Source organism: Callorhinus ursinus, unplaced genomic scaffold (genome assembly GCF_003265705.2).
Source record: "Callorhinus ursinus isolate GAN/ISIS: 27379988/994484 unplaced genomic scaffold, GSC_fseal_2.0 scaffold19, whole genome shotgun sequence".
Lineage (NCBI taxonomy): Eukaryota > Metazoa > Chordata > Mammalia > Carnivora > Otariidae > Callorhinus > Callorhinus ursinus.
Genome location: NW_027397081.1, coordinates 20,737,484 through 20,762,426, shown reverse-complemented (window position 1 = coordinate 20,762,426; position 24,943 = coordinate 20,737,484). Strand labels below are relative to the sequence as shown.

Genomic DNA, 24,943 nt, shown 5'->3' with positions numbered 1-24,943 from the left:
GAGGACAATGCCTTTGGAAATGCATCTGTGAAGTGCTCAGAGGAGAAACGGGCCTGGGTCTTGGCTAAGCAAGGGCGTTACTGCCATCAGTCAAGCAGTCTGTCTACATCATCTGCTTCAGCAGCCGCATTAAGCCTCGCTCAGAATTGGGCCCAGTGAAGAGACTTGTAAGAATGAAGAGTTATAGTCCCTGCACTGGAGAATCTCCCGGGCTAATGAGGAAATGGCCTCAGGAACATTTTCTGGTCCTGAAGTGGGACATGCAGACTGACACGTATAAATAGACTTTTGAAGTTGAAGAAATGTAATATTTAGAATCAGGATATCCCTATAAAATCAGAGAACAGCCTATCCTCAACAATTAGATGAGGCAGACACACCCACAGGACATATGGAAGGATAAAACAAGGCAAGCGAGGACAGGTGAGGTAAACGTTATGTTATGCGTGAGAATCAAGTTGGCTTATGTGTCTGGAACCCAGTTGCTTATCGGATGAGGGCTGCCCCCAAAGTGAATCCCAGTTATTTCTGGGAATTCACAAAGAGGTGCCTCATCTGTGCTCCCAAACTGGTCTGTCATCTGCAGTCATTATTTGGTGCCCCCCCTGCCCTCACGCCTCTGTCCCAGCTCCCCTTCACAGCCATCCTATACTGTCTCCAGTCGCTTAAGGCACGCCCCGCCCCGCCCCGCCCCGCCCCGCCCCGCCCCCCGGCAAGTTCTCATCCCTGCAATATTCAGCACCTCTTTGCTGAGAACCTACCTTGTGCCCGGCCCTGTGTTAGGCAGTAGGACTACAGAGACCAGTAAGACATAGTCCTTCAATCAGAGCGCTCGCTGGCTTAAGAGAGAAAGGCACATAGGCCGATGACATAAGCTTCTTTAGGTCTACTCATCTTAGAAGGGCCTGAAGCAAGTTGGCAAGATTGCTCATTGGACACTCAGTCCTTTGTGCCTTTGTGGCTGGCTGCTGTGATCTGTCACCTGTGCCCCTTCGCAGCCCCCAAGTTAAATATTAATCCATCCTGGTAGACTCATTCTTGACCCGACTATTTCGACATTCTCTTGAGGAGGCTCGGTCACTGCTGGGACAACTCACTCAACTGCTCATTCAATTTGTTTAGTTTCCTCCCCCAACCCAGCTCCTCTCTAAGGAGAGTTGGGGTGAGTATACAAGGTGTGGCTTCGGTGACCTTGTGACAAGCGGGGAGCCAGTGTCTGTGGACCTATGCGCTGTTCTCCCTGCTCCCTGCTGAGCTACACGCTGAACCCCCACAGCAGTTGGCGGTCCCCAGCTGTTGCCAGTTCTTTGTCCTCTGGGCACTTCCAAGTCCCCTCAAGGGAGCTTGTGAACACTTTGGGGCGCTTGCATATTCTGCATGGGTGTAAGGAGCCTAAGGTCCACCCCTAGGGCAGGGGAAGGGAGGATGTTGAGAAGTTAGATTCCACTTAGGTCTCCCACTATCTCATTTTTCTTTCCATCATCCTTCAGGCTAAAAAAGGCAGACTCCAGACTTTCTATTTCCTGAACATCATATCCTCCTTTTACCCTTGGACAATAAGCCTCGAGGCCTAACCCTCACAGACAAAAGAGGCCATTTATCTATACTATACAGCAGAAGAACTCTGTGAGTCCGTCCACAGGTCACTCTGTGATAGGTGGAAGTGATAGTTAAAGGAAATTAAAATACCCTTTTGTCCTTTACAAAGACTGGCTCATAAGCCTTTTGTCTTGCTACTGATTCTAAAATAGTATTTTAGATGTCAGAAGCTAAATCTTGACTTTTTCTTTTTCATTGTATGTCTGCTGAAACCACGCTGACTTTTACCAGAGGCAAACGTCTAGGGAAAAGTCATAGACACAGAAATGCAAAATGAAAAAAAAAAAAAGAGTCTTTACGTATTTCAGAGTATTTTTTGGAGTTCCTTCATGAAGTTCAAAACCAATGCTTCTCTCCTCAACTCCCCATCCTTTGGCTCAGATGAGTTATGCAATGAGTCTTTAGTTCTAGAAACCTGGCCTACTCAGGCTTTCTCCAGTATGTAACAAGACTATTTCGAGAGGTAGCTACCACATTTACAAGACTAGGACTAGGCTTAGAGACAACCAAGAGGGGAGCTGTAATCTTTGGTCTCATCAAGATATAAAGATTGCTACAGGAATGAAAGAGAAGAAGCAGGGTTTTTTTTAAGTTTAAAATGCTATCTCTCTAACAAAGGGTTTCCAAGGCACTCCACTGTACTAAATTGTCATCAATCTTCTCAACAATTCCTACAATGAAGCTACATACCCTACAAAGAAGATGTGAAATTGGAGGCTTAAGGAGATTGTAAGCCCATCCCAAGATCTCACAACTAGTAAATATACATTCCACTGACAGCACTCTTGAAAATGTGTGGACATAATAGTGAGGGGTCAGGTGGAGCTAGGATGTTTCTCCTCACCACATCCTCGAGACAAGAGGAGATGAGTAAGCTGTGACGCTGCTAATAGAACCCCAGAACGCTGGCTATTAGAGTATTACCTTCATCTGTGCTCTGACATGTTCTAGAAAATTGGCTGGAGGCAGGGGAACGAACAGAGTGGTTCCTGGAAAGAGGTCCCCAGCATCTATGCGATTCTGTGATAGGAGAGAGAATCCCAAGCAAAATCCTTATTTTCCTTGGTAGGAAAATAATAGAATTTGAGCCATTTTCCAATCTTCTTCCTGGGGGTGGATCAGGGATTTTCCATTTCTTCAGCAGTTCTCTGGAGTCTCTCTTTCCCCAGCTTTTTAAAAGCTCCTCTGCTTCCCTTTTCAGAGCTTATTGGAGGTCTGTCCCTGGCACATGCCCTCCTTCACAGGAACACGGAGCGTGAGGTGGAGACAGGATAGATTGGGACACAAGATCCAGTTCAGCATGTGTCCCAGCCCAGCCCCTTCACGGAGCCCCAATCCTCATCACCCCCTAGTAGTGGGGCTCAGCACAGGCAAGTAAAGAACAGATGGGACCCATCCGATTAGAACCCACATTGAAGATTATATCCTAAGCAGATACCCCCTTCAGAACCAGGGATGTAGTGCTTTGAAACTAGAAAATGCCAGGTCTGAAAGAGAGGAAAGAACAAGCCTAGCAATACACAGGGCTCTGTGTATTCAGAGGGAAGTTGGCAGGGTTGTGTTCGGGCAGAGAAACTCCGAGTGGTACAAAGGGACGTGCCCAGAGTGGAGAAATCATGCTAATTGTCTGCACCAGAGCTGGAGAACGCCACCCAAAATGAAGAGAGAAAGGGGAGCCCCGTCCAGAGCCTTCAGTGCCCTGAGCCTCACTCCTTTTGTCTACCTTCTTCTGATCCAGACAGGTAGGAGACCGGAAGGGTAAGAGAGGGTCTGGAGAGGGACCCCGCTACATGCAAAAGGGAGGGAGGGGGAGTTGAAGGCCAGAATGCCTTTAAGGTGGGAGGAGGGGAGAGAGCTCAGCTGCCCGTGGGAAGCATCTCAGTGAATTCAGGCATTAATGTTGAATGTATTTCTTCATTCTCTGTGCCTCCCGCCCAGCCCCTGTGCCCCTCCCCCAAAAGGCTGCATGACTTTGGAGCTCCCACAGCATTCAGTACATTAGATAGAGGGCAGTGAGCCATTTTTTATGGGATGTCTTGTTGGCGTGGGCCAGTCCGGCATTCTTTCCAAGGAATCATGTTGGGGCTTGTAGGGGTGGGGGAGATCTGGCTTTTGTGCTTCCCCAACCCCCCACCCTGGCCGCTCTGAGTGTACAACAGCAAGGGAGATGAAATAAGCTTGGGAGATAATGAGTCTTCTGGTTTTTGGAAATAACAGCAACCTATCCATAACTCACCCCATGCTGTAGACACCTACCTTGTGTACTGCCCCCTACCAACTCCTTAGAGAATTGATCTTGCTTTAAATAGATAAGTTTCTGTGTGTGTGCACAGGCATGGGCATAAACACACACACACACACACACACACACACACACACACACACACACACACTACTCCCGAGAGCCTAGCAATTCACAATTTGCTGGGGCAAACAGATGCAGAGATCATTTTAATAAAATGCCGAAACTATGATGAGTGAGATATACAGAGGATGCCCAGGATCAGAGAGGGTCACCTACCGCAATCCAGAAAGCTGGTGCTGGCGGTGCAGGGTGGGGTGGGGGGAATATCAGGGGAGGTGTCCTGGGAATGTCTAAATTTTAAAGGATGAGAAAAATAGGTAGTTGCAGAAACGGGCATTATATTTGGGGAAATGCGCAAAGGTCAACATTTTGAAATGGCATCATGTGTTTGGGAGCAGTCCAGCCACTCACCCTTGCTGGAGAAGAAAATGTTAAGTGGGCAAGAGCCTTGCAAACCATACTAAGGAACCTAGGATATAATCTGTAAACAGTGAAGCGGGGAAGGGGGTATTGGATAGCTTTTCATCTGGGGGCTGGCAGGACTAGACTTGTGTTTCAGATAACTCGTTCTGCTGTGAGGCATTGGAGAAGAAACTGGAGGCAAACAAGATAGGAAAGGAAGCCTGTATCCATTTCCTAGGGTCGCTGTGACAAAGAACCACAGACTGGATGGCTTAAACAACAGAAATGTCTAGTCTCACGGTTCTGCAGGCTATAAGATTGAGATCAAGGTCATATTCTCTTTGGAGCTCCAAGGAAGAATCTGCCCCAGGCCTCTCTGCTAGCTTCATGTAGTTCCTGCGCTTGTGGCAGCAGAGTTTCTCTCTTCACAGGACATTCTTCTTATGCTTGGGTCTGCATCCAAATTTCCACTTTTTATCAGGACATGAGTCAGATTAGATTCGGAGCCCATCCTCCTCCAGTATGACCTCATCTGACCTTATTACCTCTGCAATAACCCCATTGCCAAATAAGGTCACGTTTGAGGTACTGGGGGGTTAGGACTTCAACATATGAATTTGGGGGTGGGGGCACAATTTAACCCATAACAAGGCTATTGCAATAATTCAAGGGAGAAATAACATGAGCTGGAGTTTGGATAAAAACAGGGGGAATGAGGCATGTGGAGGTAATATTTTGGAGGGAAAGTCAAGACCTAGTGATTGATAGGAAGTGGGAGGATGGGGGGGTAGGATTTCTGTGTGAAACCTGAAATGACAGCTGGGATAGAGTTGGATATATGATAATGAGTACTGTCCATATTGAGATTGAAATGCCTATGAGACGTCTGTGGGAAAATGGGAAATAGCCTAAAGCAGGGGTGGGGGTGGGGCGCAGGGAGGTCAGGGTTGAGGAGGGAGCGCTCAGCCTATAGGTGAAATCCAAAACAATAAGAATGGATAATATCACCTAGGAGGAGAAAATGGGCTGAACATGGAACATTGAGTAACCCCAAGATTTGTAGAAGAAGGTAGAGGGAAAAAAGACCAAAAGACCCATCAAGGAGGCCAAGAAGGAACAGTGGGAGAGACAGAGGGGGAACTAGAAGGCTGTGGTGTCCAGAAAATCAAGGGAGTTGGGAGTTTTTTGGAGAATCAGCATCAAATGTGTCAAAGAGGTCCAGGAGACCAAGGGCCAATTATATCTCAACTATCATTATTATTATATTACAACTAAAAACATTTGTTGGATATGGCAATTCAGAGATAATGATTAACCTTAGTGAGAGTGGTCTTAGTGGAAATTACAATGAGTGGAAGGAATCGTGAAAGCTGAAGGTATGGAGGCCGTGAATCGAGAATACAAAGTGCACAGTGAAATATACAAGTCAGAGCTGTCCTTAAATTCCTTCAGGTCATAGAATGGTAAGGAAAAAAATTATAGAAAGATCTTGTCAGTCAGTGTGACCAGATAAAATCAAAAGGTGACCAAGGATCTTCTATGTGGGAAAATATAACCCAATAAATATAACAAAACATATAAATTATGCTGATAGGATATTAGTTATGACCTATGATGGGTAAGAAGTAAATGCAGGCTTAGGCCATTGTATTGCTGTGGACTCAAGAACAGGAAGAGCTGAGGTTCTACAAGGAATTTCTGCCATGCTCACCATATTACTTAGGAAAATGCCAGCTTCTGTGACAAGCAAGTTCCCACATTTAAGTTGCTAGCACTAACCATGTAGTAGTACAATGCAGTTCCAGACTAGGCCTATGGGATGAGGAAGAACTCTGTTCTGTGAAGTTTTCAGGGACCAAGTTGACATGTGTTTCCACTAGTCACCCTGTCACCCTGAGGTTTTTCTCCCATTTCTTGCAGATAGAGGATTTAAAACAAACAAACAAAAAAACAAAAAAACAGGAGAGGTTTTTCCAAACTAGCCTATAAGTGGTACCTATCAATTCCACTGGTTCTATTGTCTGGAAGAGAGTCACATGGCCATACCTAACTGCAAGGAAGGTTGGGAAATGTAGTTTTTAAGATTAGCACTTAAAGGGAGCAAGTAACAGTCTTTAATGCCTTGTCTCTAACATGGACAAATGAGGCTTTCCTAAACTGATCACAGCCCAATTCATGAAACATTCAAATAAAGTTTTTCTAAACCGACATACAGACATAAATATGACATGCCTTAAATCTAGATAATCTGATTGGCAAAATTTTACTCTCTGGAATCCTAGAACTATTCCATCCTCTAGGGACCCAATAGGAAAAAGTCCCTTACCTGGGTTTTACCCTTTTAGCCCAAAGATCACCTCCACATTGTAGGTGCTATCTTTTTCTTCTGACAGAGAGTTATGCCCAGAAATGCATTTAACATAAGGATACAGTTTGATGAACCTTTAAAAAGTGAATGAACCCATGTAATCAGCCTCCAAGATCAAGAAATAGAACACTTCAGCACCTCAGAAGCACACCCATACTATTTCAGTTACTGTTGCCCTCCCCCGGGTTACAGTGGTATCCTAACTTCTAATACAGATTAATTTTGCATGTCTTTGAACTTTGTATAAATGGAATCATATGCATGCATTCTTTTGTATCTGGCTTCTTTCGCTGAACACCAAGTCTGTAAGATTCATTCATGTTGTTGTTGAAATTGTAATTTGTTTGGTCTCAGTGCTGTGTAGTATTCCATTGTATGAATATACCACAATTTATTTATCTATTCAACTTTGATAGACACTTTGGTTGTTTCTAGTTTGGGGCTTTATCAATACAGTTGTTAAGATATTCTAGTACCTGTCTTTTGGTGAACAGATGTACACATTTCTTTGGGGATATACTTAGGAGTAGAACTGCTGAGTTACATATGTGTGTTTAGCTTTAGTAGATATGGTCAAACAATTTTCAAAAGTGATTGTATCAATCCATATTCCCACCAGCAGCTCCAGATACCCTGCATCTTCACCAACAATTGTGTCTTCTCTTTTTTATTTTAGTCATCCTAGTGAGTAGGAAGTGGTATGAAATTACGGTTTAAGATTGCATTTCCGTTATTACTATTAATGAAGTTCTATCTTTTTCATATCATTATTAGCCATTATGATATCCTTCTTTGTGAAGTACCTCTTCTAAGTCTTTTGTGCTTTTTCTACTAAGTTTTCTGGATTTTTAAAAAAGTATTGATTTGTAGGAGTTTAAGAAATATATTTTGGATACAGAATATCCTTTATAGGATACATGCCTTGCAAATATCTCTCGCCCTGTAGTTTGCCTTTTCATTCTCTTAATGGTGTCTTTTGATGAACAGAAGCTCTTAATTTCATTGTGTCCAGTGTATCACTTCCTTCTTTTATGGGTACCACTCTTGTGTCCTGTCTAAGAAATCTGTGTCTGCCCTCAAGTCATGGAGCTATTCTCCTATGTTTTCTTTTTTTAAAAAAATATTGTTTTACCTTTCTCTTTAGATCCACAATCCACCTAGAATTGATATTTGTGTAAGGTGTGAGGTAAGGATCAAGATTCATTTCTTTCCTATATGGCCTGGCACTATTTATTGGATAAAGAATCCTTTCCCCAGAACACTGCAGCATACCTTTGTCATAAGTCAAGTGATCATATATAAGTTTTTTTGGACTCTCTGTTCTATTCCACTGCTCTGTTTGTCTATTCTTGTGCACTATCACAAAGTTAACCTCCTAGGATTTTGATTGGTATTGTATTAAATTTACAAGTCAGTTTTGGAGAAATGACAGCTTAACAATAGTGCCTGTTCTGATCTAAAACAGGGAAAATCTCTACATGCCATCTTAGTATCTATTAGCTAGATACGCATTACTGAACATCTACACTCTTTAAAGTACAGATAAAAAGGTACAGAGACCCTTCTCTTCCTGGATCTCAAGGCCCTTCTTCACAATTTCTGTTTCCTGGCTTTCTCCTATGTTTCTGAGTGATTGACTCTTAAAATGATTCCACACTCGTGTCGGCCCTTGGAGTCCTCAACAGGATACCAACAAAAGAACACAACACAGTAACTTCAACAAGTATGCAATCAGTGACCTATAGGATGGGGCAGAGGAGGGGGTTGTTCTCAGAGCATTGTCCCCCAGGAAGAACACTAAGAACCAAAAGCAGAAAGCAGAATGTTTTCCTTTTAGAAAACCATGTTGTGGGCCACCCTTGGATTCTTGTATGCAGTTCTGGTCACTGCACCTCAAAAAAGAAATAATAGAATTGGAGAAAGGCCAAAGAATGGTATCTGTGATGGCCAAAGGGGCTTCCTTGTGGTGACAGACCCAAACAAGACAAAAAAACCATAAAGAAGGATATAATTGCAGCCCACAGTGTTAGCAAGTATGGATTAGGTGTATAAAGACCAAATCTTAGAATACGTGTCTGGCATTGTCTCATTGACACTTTTAAAAGGAAAATTTCAGGCAAATACTGGTAAAAGGAAAACTGTGCCAAGCATAAAGGAGCATAGAAAAATGAACAGATGATGGTTCCCTTAAAAGGAGAGGCTCTTGGGCACCTGGGTGGCTCGGTCGTTAAGTGTCTGCCTTCGGCTCAGGTCACGATCCCAGGGTCCTGGGATCAAGCCCCACATCGGGCTCCCTGCTCAGCGGGAAGCCTGCTTCTCCCTTTCCCACTCCCCCTGCTTGTGGTCCTGCTCTCGCTATGTCTCTCTCTGTCAAGTAAATAGATCTTTAAAAAAAAAAAAAAGGAGAGGCTCTTAAGGGAACCCAGGGTTACTAGCATATACATTCTCATATTTTAAAGCTTAACATTTCTTGGTTGTCACCGCTGGTCAAAATCCTCCTTGAGAGGGGCCACCTACCAGTATGGCACAGTTTAACAGGTAAATCTTGCTGTGATGTCAATTTCCTTTTGTTCAGCCTCCAGTGGGAACAGAGACTTTCTACATAATGATGCCTCAGAGACTCAAGGACCATGATTAAGTTAATCGCTTCTCAAGGTTGAATAGCCCTAGTCCCTTTTATTTCCACCGTGGATTGTAGTTGGTATAGCCATTTCCTCATTTCTGTGTCCTGCTTTGGCCCCTGTCCGGTTCTCTGTGTCCCTTGAAAGTTGTGGAACCCTGAACTTAATACCAACTCCAAATTTGGCTAGAGTTTTTGGAAACAGAGTTTGCTCAGCAAAATACTCTCTTTGTCAGCTTCTCAGAAAGACTGTTCCATTCATTTCTGAACATGAGTACATATATCCCTGCGACTCGTGGGCATACCTGTATTCCCGTGCAGGAGGAAGGTGCCCACCCAAAGGAGGGTGAAGCCTAAGGCAATCCATATGCTGTAGCTTTTCCAATGTTTTTATGCAGAAGAATCAACTTTAAACTGGCAGAAAGAACTGACCTGAGCTGGGAAGACATCACAAAAGGACCACTAGGACCTTGTAAGGAGAGACAGAAAATGCGGGAAGCTCAAGGGCGGGCCAGAGAAGATCAAAGGAAGAGGAATCTCTTCCACTTCTCCTTGGAGCTGGGACTGTCACTCCCCAGCCTCCTGGAAGGAGGAAATGAGAACCCTCAGAGTTTGATGCAGGACGGTTCTGCATCTACAACCCTCATGTGCTCATACCCCAACGCTTCTGACTGGATTCTGAATAGAGGTTCCCCAACCATTTGCTCATCACCACCATGGCCTTTAATGAAACTCAGTGATTTTCTCAGGGCCACCTCAAGTCACACATTCCAAAGTCTATTTGCCTATCCAGGAAACTCTGAAAGCTTGCTTTTCTAAATCAAGCCACGCCTGGGACCCAGCTGTTGCAAGGCAGGAAATCCCATCTAAATAATCACAGAAACTCAGAGCTGGAAGAAGACTTAAGTATTATGTGATCAAATGGATTTCAGTCTGATACACAGAGCCAGAGGGATTCCTAGTAGCACCCCAAGTTATTGGGGAGGACAGGAGTCTGGTCCCCACCACCTCTTCTACCAAATCTGTGAGCCAGAACTAGATTTTGTTTCCATTTTTATACGTGGTTTTATGGGAACAACAATATCTTTAATAAAAAATATTTGAAAATCTTGATTTTGTCCATTATACCTCCCCCAAATCAAGACTTCTCTTGAAAACAAGCATAGGGGTCTCTGGGTGACTCAGTCGGTTAAGCAACTGACTCTTGGTTTCAGCTCGGGTGGTGAGATCAAGCCCCGCGTTGGGTTCCATGCTCGGGGGGAGTCTGCTTGAGATTCTCTACCTCTGCCCCTCCCCTGCTTTCTCGCGTGCTCTCTCTCTCTCAAATAAGTAATCTGTAAAAAATAACAAGCATATCATATTCATACATATGGCCGTTCTAATCATTCAAATAGTCTCTTCCACTCTTAAAGTTTTATGATTCTAACATACCTGGCAGGCCATGGATCACAGAATGTCAGAGCTCAAAAGGCCCCTTGTGATCATCTGGCCCCACAACCTCATTATACAGAGGAGGAAACTGAGGCACAGAGAGATGAAAGGATAGCAATGGGCCTTTCCTCCGTCCTTTCCAAAGGTGATGAGCTCACTCTTTAACGAAGAACTTGTTCCGAAAATGGACTGAATAGGTTTACTACATTTGCTTTGATCTCCACAACTCACCTTTTAGTTTAATTCCCTCCTGGTTTGGTCTGGGTCCTCCGAGAACAAGTAGAAGAATAAGGAAGGGAAAGGTACAACTTAACTTCCCCAAATTTAAACAACGGTAGCAGAATGGGAGAGTGGGAGAAAGAGAGAGGGAACTTCAGAGGCAGTGACCATCAGAAAGAACAGCTGGGGGTGCAGAGGGACTGGGAACCTGACCTGTTAAGTGTCTGTTCAGCTAAACTCAGCCCTGCTCCCAACTGACATCCTCTCCAGAAGACCGTCTTTGGGTGGTCATATTGCTCTCCAAGGCCATGTAACACCAATGAATGACATCTGTTCAGGCCCCGAAGCCCCCTAAGAGGCCTCTGAAATATGGGATGCATCTCGAGATGGGGCAACCATTAGACAAGATGGTAAAATCCCAGAATGGCAGGGCTGGGACAAATGGATGTAACATCAAGTTTGCCACTTATTTTACCTACCTGAGTCCCAAACAGGTAAGTGGCTTCTCCTAGGTCCTAAGTCAACAATAAGGGCCCAGTTCTCTGATGCTCACTCTTGTGTTCTCTCCACTACACAACAATAACGGATGTATGTATTGTGCTTTTCCATTGTGAACCTGATAAGGCAGTTGTTCTTGTTGTTGCTCATATCCTGATTTTCTAAATGAGAAGAATGAGGCCTAGAATGTTGGCTTGCCCAGGTCCACATAGCCTGCAGGTGGTGGAGCCCAATCTTACAAGGCCTTCTGATTCCAAACTCTTTGTTCTGCCCATCCCAAATCCCTCTTCTATAGGGGTTGCATGTTGGACTGGGTGTATTTCTAAAACCAACTACTCAGCTGCAGAACTTTTTGGCCCCAGGTAGGCCTAGTAAAGCGTTCCATGCAGCCGGGGCAAGGAGAGAGGAGACTCTTGGTATGAATGAAGAATGGTCTAGTTGTCTTCTGGCCCCTAAACTTCCCCTGCATTGGCACTGCCTTGTGACATACTCCCTTCTTTATGAATCTCTGTTCCCATGCTTCTCCATTCCCTACTTTCCCAATCCCCAAACAAGAAGCAAATCTGACCAATTCACCCTGAGGTCCATATTTGTCTGTTTTGCTCATTGATATACCCCAAGGGCATAGAACAGTACCTGGCACATGGGAAGTATTCAATCAATGTTTCTGTGAATGGAGCACAGAGTGTGTGGGTTAGCTGGAGGTCTTCCTCAAGAGGAAGGCAGTGGAGAAAGCCACCAGAGGCAGAGGGCCAGCAAGAAGAAGGACTGAGGGCAATGGGATGGGTGTGAGGGGTGATGGAGGATCAGAGGGGCCCAGAGCTATCGTGGGAGAGGAGATGGCATCAAAGTGTAAGAAGGAAGGACTGACAAGGAGTGAAGAGCCCAGAGGGTGAGGCACGAAGACATCTGAGGACATAAAGGAGGGAGAGGGGTAGGGAGCCAGGGGCCTGACGTTGCCCTCTCCCCGTGGGTCTCTGTCCACAGAGCCCCTGGAGGGGGTGAACATCACCAGCCCGGTGCGCCTGATCCATGGCACGGTGGGGAAGTCCGCCCTGCTTTCTGTGCAGTACAGCAGCACCAGCAGTGACAAGCCCGTGGTGAAGTGGCAGCTGAAGCGGGACAAGCCAGTGACCGTGGTACAGTCCATCGGCACAGAGGTCATTGGCACCCTACGGCCTGACTACCGAGACCGCATCCGCCTCTTCGAAAATGGCTCCCTGCTTCTCAGTGACCTGCAGCTGGCCGACGAGGGCACCTATGAGGTTGAGATCTCCATCACGGATGACACGTTCACTGGGGAGAAGACCATCAACCTCACTGTGGATGGTAAGGTGCTCTGACAGGGAAGGAGGCGGGGCTGGTACCTGGGATTAGGGGAGGGTCTGCCTAGTGTACTAGCCAGATCCCGGGAATACCAACATGGAAGCCGCTTGGGAGCTGAGAGTGAGACAATCGGGCATTAGAAGTTGGCAGGCAGGACCCAGCAAACGTGTGTAGAGTGCTTACTAAGTGCCAAAAACTATTCTAAGTGTTTTGCATGTCTTGACTCATTTAATGCCGATAATAATGTAGGCATAGCTAATATAATGATCCCCATTTTGTAGATGCAGAAACTGAGGCACAAAGAGGTTGACTGACTTTCCCAAGGTCATGCAGCTAGTATGTGATAGAGCCAATACTGGAACCCAGACATTTGGAACCTGGGTGTAGCCCAACTGAAATATGTTCCAGGCTGGCCCAGTTTAAGACATCTTGAAACAGCATTTGAAGAAGAAGGAAGGAAAGGTCCGTGAGGGCAGGGGCCATGGCTGTCTTACTCAGCATTGTACCCTCTGTACTTAGTAGATGCTCAACAAATAATTGGTAAAGAAATGAATGAATGAATGAATGAATGAGTGGATGATGGGGAAAGATTGGACTGATGATCCCAGAAGGGCCTCTCAGACCACAAATCGAGTTGCGACATGTTGGAAGGCAGGGAGTTACGAAGGGGAGGGGAGACGCTGTTTGGCCCCTGGCTCACAGGCTCTCCCACCCCTGGGACTCAGTGCCCATCTCCAGGCCACAGGTGTTAGTGGCTTCCACCACTGTGCTGGAGCTCAGCGAGGCTTTCACCCTGAACTGCTCGCACGAGAATGGCACCAAACCCAGCTACACCTGGCTGAAGGATGGCAAACCCCTCCTCAATGACTCGAGAATGCTCCTGTCCCCTGACCACAAGGTGCTCACCATCACCCGTGTGCTCATGGAGGACGATGACCTGTACAGCTGTGTGGTGGAGAACCCCATCAGCCAGGGCCGCAGCCCGCCCATCAAGATCACCGTATACAGTGAGTCTCCCTGTCTGCTCGCCCTCAGGACTCCAAATCCCGAGAGGTGGGCACTGTGAGGGACTAAGGACATCTCAGACAGAGTGCAGGGATGAGAGGCAGGGATGGGCCAGCTCCCCATGGAAGCCAGCAACAGGTGGGAAGTGGACTCAGCAAGCTCCGCCATGGACCAGCCATGCTGCACGGGGCTCCTTTTCTCTTCCTTCTGCTGCAGGAGCTCTCCTCACCAGACTTGTTGCCCCTCTGAAGTCTCTCCCACCTCTCTGCCTCTCTCCCCAGGAAGAAGCTCCCTCTACATCATCTTGTCCACAGGAGGCATCTTCCTCCTTGTGACCTTGGTGACAGTCTGTGCCTGCTGGAAACCCTCCAAAAAGTCTGGGTAACTCTTCAAGTTCCACACCCTGAGCACCCTAATCCTTCAATCCATTCCCACCCCAAGCTCCAGTCTTAGTCTCTTAAAGGCCTATCCCCCCCGCCCCCAGGGCCCTGCACCTCTTCCCGGGAGATCCATTTTAGCCTTGCATGTGTTGTGTATGGAACCATATTCTGTGCTCACAACCTCCAACAGCCCCAGCATTGAAACAATGGTTTTGCTTAGGGCACCTTTTGTGGGCCGCCACGGTGGTTGTGGTTAATGAACTGCCTTTTAAGTATGATTATCCGCAGTTTACAGATAATAACACAGACTCAGATGGGTTCAGTGACTTGCCCGTGATGTCAGCCACAGACTCGGGACACAAACCTAGATGCTACTCATTCCAAAGCTCACGGACTATTGCCACTCCCACTGCGCCCAGCCCATCCTCCTGTTACAAGGCCTCTTTTACTGCCACGAGATTGCACTTGTGACCCTGCCCCCAGGCCGTCTCCTGCTCACACAGCAACAACTCTGTTCAGAGGATGCTGGGTTGGTTTGCAGGAAGAAGAGGAAGCTGGAGAAGCAAAGCTCCCTGGAATATATGGACCAGAATGATGACCATCTGAAACCAGAAGGTGAGCTCCCAGCCACCCACTCACTCATCCCATCGTCACTCAGATCAGTGGGCTGCTGGGAAAAGGCAGAACTGGGCCACAAGGAAGCCAGCTCTGCAGGGCCCCTTCCTCCACCAAGTGCACGAAGACTGCAGAGCAGGGAGAGGTGCGGCCAAGGTAGGACCCCAGGTATTCTGGATCCTTTGGTGGAGGTTGTGGCGGGGCCATACTGGCCACTCGGGGAGCAAAGAGTGTAGGTGCTGGCTGGCGGAAAGGGCTCTATACTGGGCCAGCCACCCCCATTCTTCGCCCTGTGCAGCAGATACCCTCCCACGAGGCAGTGAGCAGGAGCGGAAGAACCCCATGGCACTGTATATCCTGAAAGACAAGGTGAGCATACTTGTGCTGGTGTCCCCACAAACACACAGTGAGCCCTACCACGTTCTGCTGCTCCATAGCCATACCATCTCTTTATAGGACTCAGACGAACCCTGAGAAATATTTGTGTCACCCGCACTTTAGGGCTTAGAAAAATAAGGTTGACAGAGGTGAAATGACTTGCCCAGTATCAAACAAGTAAATACACATTAAGTGGCAGATCTAGGCTTCAAACCTAGGTCTCTGGATACCAACTCTGGTGATTTCCCCACTGTTCTACAACTAAGTCTGTCCCAGGCTGTCCAAGACAAGTGGGAAGAAGAGAATAAGGGGACAGAGCACTCATGTTAATGCATTTCAGCATTTACTGAGCACCTGTTACCTGCCAGACACCCTGCTAAGGGTCTGTAGGGCCAGAAAAACCAGACCTCTGTCTGCCGCCTTCCACCAGGTGGGAGTGTGGAGGGAAGCCTGCTCCTTCAGCTCCGTGTGCCCCGCGCCCCCGACTGGGCGCTCACCCCCGGCGGCGCGTGTCCTTGCAGGACTCCCCAGAGCCCGAGGAGACCCCCGCCACGGAGCCTCGGAGCGCGACTGAGCCCGGCCCGCCGGGCTACTCCGTGTCGCCGGGCGTACCCGGCCGCTCGCCGGGGCTGCCCATCCGCTCCGCCCGCCGCTACCCGCGCTCCCCGGCGCGCTCCCCCGCCACCGGCCGGACGCACACGTCGCCGCCCCGGGCCCCGAGCTCGCCCGGCCGCTCGCGCAGCGCCTCGCGCACACTGCGGACTGCGGGCGTGCACCTGATCCGCGAGCAAGACGAGACCAGCCCGGTGGAGATCAGCGCCTGAGCCGCCTCGGCACCCCCCGGGGGGGGCGGGGCACCCAGCAAAGCGGCCGGTGCCGGGGGAAAGCGGGGGAGCGCGGCCGCCGCCGCCGCCAGGGCCCGTGGGAGGTCCCCGCGGGGGCGCGGGAGTCTCGCGTGGGGGCCAGCGTGAGCATGCGCGGGTGGGGGACGCAGTGGGGCAGCCAGGAGTGGCTCAGGTGGTGAAACCGGGTCGCATTTGCACCTGGTTCACCGGCTGTGTTCTCAGTGGGTATGGGTTGTGCCCTCTTAGGACCATATAGATTATTAAATTTCTGGCCCGATCCCCCAAGGGTCTTATGGAAACTAACATCAGTAACCTAACCCCCGTGACTATCCTGTGCCCTTCCTAGGGAGCTCTGTGCTTTCCTTCCCTCCGAATGAACGCCTGGTTCCCGGGACACTTTCTTGACAAGCTCAGATTAGAGAGGCCACTTACCCAAGAGGAACAACTGTCCTAAACTAAGGGGAAGTCAGATGCCGGTTACTGGGTGTACAGAGGACTGTTCTGGGAATCCGGGGAATCATTGTGAAGGCAGTGCCTTACAGCACCTTTCTCTGGGCACCTGGTACCTGGGTATGTACCAGTTGGTGAGGCAGGAGTCAAGTTCTTTCCTTTGACCCCTGACCTGCGCCCTAGCAAGGGCAAAGGATTCAAGCCTCCCGTGCTTGGCCTCCTCCCAAAGCCTCCCTCAGTGGCAACCATTCTTTCTGTCTCTATTCCTATAAAGAAGGGGATTCTCATTCCCATGACCCAGAAAGCTAGATCAAGTGAAGAACTTTTTTTGAAACCCTCACACTTATGCCTTCTCCCTGGCTTCCTTACAAAACAAGACTTTTAAACAATCTTTCTCCCTGGGAAAGATCCTTGGGCTTCCTTCAGCTGTAAGAGAATACGGTTCCAGTCTGCAGAGTAATGGTAGGGAAGGGGAGGAGGGGGAGGCTTATTGCTCCCCAGGACCGCAGGCAGACAAGATCCAACCCTTGGCCTCCAGCCTCCCACCTGCCCTGCTCCCAGATGCTTGGATCCCAGGAGATAGGACAAGGGCAGACTTCTTAATCACACAACCATAGAATACAGCGAGGTTGAGCCACTGCGTTGCCAGACCATGCCATGGCACCGCTTCTTGAACAGTTTGCAGGAGAGACAATAATCTACTGTGTGAGGAGGGGGGCAATTAAAAAGCTGTAAGAGAAGTAAGGGCCTCTGGGTTCTAACCTCTCTTCCCTGATGCCTGTAGGGGTCCTTGCATCCCTGGCCCCTCCCCAGCCTCCTAAGCTCCAGCCCTGACTCTCCACCATCCCACAGAGACACTCCTGTGTCTCCCACCACTCCACACTGAGGCAGGTTCTGTTCCAGCCCCAAGGGCAACAACATTTCTAATTGGCCCCCTTCACCCTTATCTCCATAGCATGCCCCTCCCAGCTCCCTGTCCCTGTGCACTCCTCCAGGCTCCTTGAGCAGTTGTGCCTTTGCAGCTTTCCCTCCTTAGCCAGAACTGCTCCCCTAACTTCCCCAGGTGCCTCATCCCGAATAAGACCATGCCTACGGGGGAAAGTTGCTCCAGCAGGTGGGAGATGCAGGACTTCGAGAAGGAGCACAGGCTGCTCAGGCTTGGGAGGCAGGGTTGAAGTGAGGGGAAGAGGAGAGCATGCTGTACCCTATGCCCTGGTGCTGAATCCCTGAGGGGCCGGCTTCCCAGGCTCAAGCCAAATCTGCCCTAAATCTTGGGGGGTAAGTAAGGAAGTGGTTTTGTTTTCGCTTTGTTTTGTTTGATCTTCATCTTTGTATTACCAGCATCTAGCAGAGTGCCTAGCGCATACTGGATGCTCAATAAACTTTTGATGAAATGAAATGACAACTTTATTGCGCTTAAGCGAGGAGAACGAAACAAGCAGCTTAAAAATGCCAATCATTTCCCTTTTCCTTTTTCTTCACATCTCCCTTCATCATCCTTCACCCTCTTTGCAAATCTCAAGTTTTCCACGCCAAAATCATCACTCACTCACTCACCTATCATTTATTCATTCATTCATTCCAGTGCTCTTTCATTTATTCAACAGACGTGCTTATCTACCTTGGACTAGATCCTGTATGAGACACTGGGGAAACAGTATAACTGTACCATGACCCCTACGCAGAAGACAGTCGCATGGAGGAAGACAGATGAGTAAGCAGGTTATTATAATACAGTGAGGAAAATGCCATGACTGAAGCAGCTAGAGCGTGTTCTGAGAGCATGTAAGAGCATCATCTAACAAGGGGTTGTCAGCAAAAGTATCTTGGGGAACAGACTTGAACTTAGTCTTAGAGAGATTAGTTAATCAGGTGAAAAAACAGGATGAAAGGAACATATTCCAGGGGAAAGGAATAGCATGTATAAAAGCTTTCAAGTATAAGGTGAGTCCAGACTACACAGCACTCATAAAATGTGGATTATCCAGGAGCAAATGTTTATTTTAGCACTGTAATGGAAGACGAGACCTGGGCCAGTGGCAGGGTAGGGGAGCTGAGCCTGAGGCTCCTGGATTAAGTTGGTATCCTAGAAGGGAGTCCCAAGCTCCCAAAATGAAAATGCAAATCTTCTCTGGAGAAAAGCATCTCCTAAAATTTTCAAAGATTAAGATCAACCAAAGATGACCATGAAAGGCCATTAAACACAGATGGAAACAAATCACCATGAGTGAGATTCAGCAGATAGAAGAAGCAGTAGATTTAGACCCCTAAGGCCCACAGATATTGAAATTATCAGATATAGAATATAAAATAACTATGAAATGTTTGAAGAGATGAAAGACAAAATTATAGAAATGAACAAGCAACAAGAGACTGTTGAAAGTGACCAAAGTTGAATAGCAACAAAAAAGAACTGTTGTAAATAAAAATAGAACTGATTGAAGTAAAAATGTAAATGAGAAAATTAAACAGCACATTAAGTAGAGTTGTAGAGAGTTAGTTCAATTGGAAGATGTATCTGAAGAAATGTTTCAGAGTAAGGCACAGACCACAAAGAAGATGACAAATATGAAAAAGAGAGTAAGGGATACTCAGATATATAACATATATTTTGTCAAGAGCTCAAAGGGGAGAATAGACAGATGGAGGAGAGACAATATTTTAAGAGTAATGACTGAAGTTTTTGTAGAACTCATAATAAATGTAAATATACAGATATAGGAAGGCTATTAACATAGAAGATAAATTTAAAAATTTCCACACTTACACAAAATGTAGTAAAATCAGAGTATGCCAAAGACAAAGAGAAGATATTAAAGGCATCCAGAGAGAGAAAGATGGATCTTGCATGTTTAGACAACAATAACAGAAATCATTAGAAAGTACAGTAGTATCTTCAAAATAATGGGCACAAATAACTATTAACCCAGAATATTGTACCTAGCCAAGCAATCTTCCAAATATGAGGATAAAATAAAGGTATTATCTGATTAACAAAAACTACAGTTTACCGGGACACCTGGGTGGCTCAGTTGGTTAAGCATCTGCCTTCCACTCAGGTCATGATCCCAGGGTCCCGGGATTGAGTCCTGCATCAGGACTCTGCCTGTCACTCTGCCTGTCACTCCCCCTGCTTGTTCTCTCTCTCTCTCTCTCTCTCTCTGACAAATAAATAAATAAAAATCTTAAAAAAAAAAAAAAACAACTACAGTTTACCATCAACACTATAAGAACTCCTAAAAGACATAGTTTGGGAAGAGGAAAAAGCAAGATTTGAGATACAAGAAAGAATGGTGGGTAAATAGGTAGACAAATCTAAATAGTGCCTTATAAAATGATAGTATCTAATTTGTACTTCCAAAACCTGACAGATAAAATACAGGAAAATGATAGCATATAAATTGGGAGGGGGATTATTCTAATGAAACTATTACAGGGTCCTTGACCCTTGAATTCTTTGGGGAGGGAAGGATGGTTAAGATATTAAGTTCAGATTTTATTAAATATTCAAGGGAACCTTATCAGGGTAACCACTTAAAGAATAAAATGAAAGAATTGGTATAAGTTCCAAACCAATAGGAAGGGGAACAAGAATAAAGAAACAAACACAAGCTCAATTTTTTCAGACAAGAAAAAAAGAAAAAATTAACACAGAAAAAGTGAGACAATAGGAAGCCATATATAAGATGGTAGAAACAAGGCTAAATTATAAATAAATTGTAAATGACCTAAATTCATCAGCTAAAATACAATCTGTTGGATTATATTTTTAATAATCCAGCCATATGCTGTTTAAATGAAATACACCCAAAACAAAGATTTGCAAAAGTTGAAAATAAAGTAACGGAAAAAGATATGCCAGGCAAATAGCAAGCAAGAGGAAGCTGGGATAACTATTAACTATAACCACAAGACAAATGGACTTTGGGACAAAAAGCCTAATTAGTGGGTTGACCTTATGTCCTGTTTGCCTGAGACAGCCCTGGTTTACTCCTGTTATCCTAGCAACAAATAGTATGCCCTTTGACTCCCAAAAGTAACCCAATTAAATAGATAGCCTCCTTTAATATTAGGACTAAGTGAGGTGCCTTGAATTTGAGTGCAAATAATTTATTTCAGGAAACACCAGTACAGTAGTAAGGAAGTGGATCAGGAAAGCGATCAAAGTCAGTAAAGGACATGTTATCAAGCCACTTAATACTGTGGGACACTGGAGCTCAGTACTATGGGGGAAGCTAGGAGAACGGTGTTGAAATCAGATTTTAGATAAACAGATTTCAGGATAATCCCAACTGAAAGCAAGGCAACTGGGGTACCAATCTGCCAAATCTCCATGCATCATGAGTTTAGGACCCCTTCCAGGGCCTTAGCTCCTAGTGCTTCCAGCTTGCCCTGCATGTGTCCAGATATGGTCTCCAAACAGAAAGCAGCCTTCAGTGTAGAGGTAAATTCTGAAGAATTATAAATGGAGCCTCAATAGTGTCTGCTACAGAGGGTAACTACAGAATATTAAAGATTTATTTCACCAAAAAAAATTTAAAATTGAATTGTGTGTATCTAATTAACCTCAAAATATATGAAATGCATATATGTGTATATATGCATGTGTCGCATCTTCTTTATCCATCCATCCATCCATCCATCCATCCATTGATGAATGAATATGGAAACAGGCTGTTCCCGTATCTTGGCTATTGTGAATAATGCTGCAATGAACATGGCACTGCAGATATCTTTATGAGATCTGGATTTCAATTCCTTTGGATATATACCCAGAGGTGAGATTGCTGGGTCATACAGTAGTTCTATTTTTAATTTTTTTAAAGAAACTTCATACTGTTTTCTACAGTGGCTCTACTGATTCTCATTCCCACTGATAGTGCACTGGGGTTACCCTTTCTCCATACCCTCATCATCCCTTGTCTTCTTGATGACAACTATTCTAACTGATGTGAGGTGGTACGTTATTGTGGTTTTGATTTGCACTTCCCTGATAAACCACGGTTTATCCATTCACCTACTGAACGACACCTGGGTTACTTCCAAGTTTTGACTATTATGTATAAAACTGCTACAAACATCTGTGTGCAGATTTTTGTGTGGACATAAGTTTTCAACTCCTTTGGGTAAATACCAAGAATGCAAGAATAATTTAAAAATAGAAAATCATGGGGCGCCTGGGTGGCTCAGCCAGTTAAGCATCTAATTCTTGGTTTTGGCTCTGTTCGTGATCTCAGGGTCACTGAAGGACTCTGAGCTCAACAGGGAGTCTGCTTCCCCTCTCCCTCTCCTTCTGCCCCTTCCTCTGCTCCTGCTCTCTCTCTCTCTCTCAAATAAATAAATCTTTAAAAAATAGAAAATTCATAGATGTTATTCCCCACATTAACAGATTAAAAGAGACAAACTATCTCAATAGGTGCCAAAAAAAACCCTTGTAGAATTTAATTCTTAATCACGACCAAAAGCTCTTAACAAACTAGAAATAAAAGGACACTTAAAAAAAAAAGGAGGGGTGCCTGGGTGGCTCAGTCATTGGGCGTCTGCCTTCGGCTCAGGTCATGATCCCGGGGTCCTGGGATCGAGCCCCGCGTCGGGCTCCCTGCTCAGCGGAGAGCCTGCTTCTCCCTCTCCCTCTGCCTGCCTCTCTGCCTACTTGTGCTCTCTCTCTGTCAAATAAATAAATAAAATCTTAAAAAAAATAAAATAAAATAATTTTTAAAAAGGACACTTTTGAAATCTGATAAATAGTATCTACAAAAACCAACAGCAACCCTCATTCTTAACGGTGAAACATTAGAAGAATTCTTTTCTAAATGAAGAAGGAAACAAAGAGACCCACGGTCACTCTCTGTAGTCAACACAGTCCTGACAACGCAGGAAAGAAACAAAAAGGTATAAAGATGGGAAATAAAAAACCAAAAATGTTGTATTTGGATTATATGTTTTCCTACATAGACAACTCAAAAGAATTGACAAACTTTGAGACATAATATCAAGGCATCTGAGTTCCTGATTGCTTTGTAATGAGCCAATCCAAAATTGAGTGACTTAAAAGAGCAGCTATTTTATTCCATCACAATTCTTTGTGTCAGCAGTTTGCGTTGGACTTGCTGGGTGATTCACTTGCTGGTGCCATGAGGTCACCTGTGTGACCACATCATTTGCTATCTTGAACTGGATCTGGGTGCCTAAGATGGCCTCACCCGCAAGTCTGCTGATCGATACGTGTGGTTGGCTAGTAGGTCTAGGGATCCTCAGCTAGAATAGCTCATCTCTACTCTATGTTGCTAAACTGAGCTTCCTCACATAGTCTCAGAGCGGTGTTTCAAAAGGTCAAGAGCATATACACAACTAATGAATCATTGAACACTACATCAAAAACTAATGATGTACTGTGTGCTGGCTAAATGAATATTAAAAACAACAACAAAGGTCAAGAGCAGAAGCTGCAAGCCCTCTAGAGGCTTAGACTTGAACGTTCCCCACACCACATCACTTCCAATGTGTTCCGTTGGTCAGAGCAATTCACAAGGCCAGCCGAGTTTCAGGGTGTTAAGGAAAGGATTCCACTTCTTTGTGCGAGGGGTGACAAGCATTGCAAAGGGAAAGTATACAGGATGGTGGGGATTACTGCAACTATCTTTGCTTAACAAGTCAGCTAAAAACACATTTAACAAAATGTGGGTAATATCTATACAGAGCGAAATCGAAAACTTTATTGAAAGACATGAAGGAAGAGCAAAATAAAGGGAGAGGTACACATGTTCATGAATAGGAAGACTTAATGTTATAAAATGCCAGTTCTTCTTATATATTCAATCAGGTCCACGAGGTTTTCAAGGAACTTGACCAGCTGAAGCCCTAAGTAGAGCCAAGACATGTCTAAAAAAGAAAGGGGGATGACTCACCCTACTAGATATCAAAATTGATTAGACAGCTCTAGTAATTGAGACAATGTGATGTTCACACAGGAATAGACAAAAGGCCAATGAAACAAGCTAAATATATATGGGCATTTGATGTGTAACAAGTAATCATTGCAAGTCACTAAATAAGAAGTACTGGGAGTATTGTTGACTATCTGAAAAAATATATATATGTACATAAGCCATATAAAATAATCAATTAGTGATAGATCAAAGACTTAAGTGTGAGATTTTTGTACTTTCAGAAGAAAATATGGGAGAATATCTTTTTGGCTTTAGTACAAAAGAGGTTTTTTCAAAAATGGAAAGAATACACTAAACATAAAAATAAATATATCTACAGTAAAATTAAGAACATCTGTTACACTATAAAGAAAGAGAAAAATAGAAGGCCAAGCTTGTTTTTGCAACATCTCTAATCCACAAAGAATTATTATCTGGCTTATATAAAACTCCTGAAAGTTATTGAGAAAAAGACAAATAAGTAGTAAAAAAAATGAGCCAAAGATAGAAACAAATACTTCCCAGAAGAGAAAAGGCAAATGGGGAGTAAACACTTGAAAAAGTGTTCAGCTTTATTATTTAATCAGGCAAATGCAAATTAAGACAATAATAAAATATTATTTTACATGCTAGATTGTCAAAAATTAAGAGGTTTACCAACTGTTCTGGGGATGTGAGTCAAGGACATTGGTACAACCAACTGATTTGAAAAACAATCATTACCATCTAGAGTTGAATATTTGTATGCCCCAAGACCCAGAAATCCTACTACTAGGTTTACTTATTCCCTAGAGAGACTCTTAAACACTTACAGTTGCACTAGGAGACATAGAAAATGAAGGTTAGGGGTAGCACTGTTCATAATAGAAAAAGAAAAAGGATGACTTGATCTACTATGTAGCAAGGAAATTATCAAAGACACTCTTCTGCAAAGAATCATAGAATTATGCCTGATTCCTGAGAACACCCAATTTAGAGCAAAGCTCCACTTCCTAGGACCCTCCCCAATATCACCCAAAGCCCAAATCCGATAATTGATTCTAACACCCTAGTAAGTCTCTTACTGAGTAAGTTAAGTGTCTCTTACTGAGACACTGCACAGTTCCCCACGGTGTGCACGTTCCTTAGCTGCAAGGAGTAATAAATCCCACATGTTCAATAACAAGTATGCTCCTCGTGGTCTTTGAAGTCCTAGAAGGCATTGACAGGTTGAACACAAAGTACAGTAACTGATCTCCTTTTCTTCTTGGACATGTGAGCAGATGGTTAAATGTTGATGCTAGCAGCCTTGGAAATCTCCATTTGATCCAATCTCCAATGCTTGGTCCAGGGTGACCCATAGTCATTGGTGTCAAAAAGGTCAAGAAACTGTAGGGTTGAAAGTATTAGATGTGAGTCCCCCCATGGACCTTGAAATTGGCCGTGACGTCGATGGGACCAGGAACTAGGGAACGGATGTTGTGCCAGTGAGGTGGCATCAGGGCAACCTTTCCATTCAGCTTAGAGAAGTTCATTATTGTCTCCTCTCCTGACTCATTTTCCCTCCAGCCATTGGCATCCTGCAACAAAAAAT

At 45.2% G+C, this 24,943-nt stretch overlaps 1 protein-coding gene across 4 annotated transcripts; it reads left to right on the top strand.

Annotated features, from left to right (window-relative positions):
* The first annotated feature begins 2,831 nt into the window (after window positions 1-2,831).
* Window positions 2,832-17,858, top strand: HEPACAM (hepatic and glial cell adhesion molecule). 4 transcript variants are annotated; one of them, XM_073903913.1, is made up of 7 exons: window positions 2,832-3,341; window positions 12,430-12,771; window positions 13,494-13,775; window positions 14,055-14,154; window positions 14,695-14,924; window positions 15,070-15,137; window positions 15,668-17,858. In XM_073903913.1, the coding sequence occupies exons 1-7, from the start codon at window positions 3,257-3,259 to the stop codon at window positions 15,968-15,970; spliced, it is 1,410 nt and encodes a 469-aa protein (XP_073760014.1). In that variant the 5' UTR covers window positions 2,832-3,256; the 3' UTR covers window positions 15,971-17,858. The 4 variants fall into 4 exon arrangements, with proteins under 4 accessions (XP_073760014.1, XP_073760016.1, XP_073760015.1 ...); XM_073903915.1 differs by having other exon boundaries at window positions 2,833-3,341; window positions 14,695-14,768; XM_073903914.1 differs by having other exon boundaries at window positions 2,834-3,341; window positions 14,695-14,768; window positions 15,067-15,137.
* The last annotated feature ends 7,085 nt before the right edge of the window (window positions 17,859-24,943 follow it).

Coding starts and splice junctions, on each gene's coding strand:
- HEPACAM (XM_073903912.1), top strand. CDS start 3,257: ATGAAGAGAGAAAGGGGAGCCCCGTCCAGAGCCTTCAGTGCCCTGAGC. Junction 3,342..12,429: donor CCTTCTTCTGATCCAGACAG/GTAGGAGACCGG, acceptor CTCTGTCCACAG/AGCCCCTGGAGGGGGTGAAC. Junction 14,155..14,694: donor AAACCCTCCAAAAAGTCTGG/GTAACTCTTCAA, acceptor GTTGGTTTGCAG/GAAGAAGAGGAAGCTGGAGA.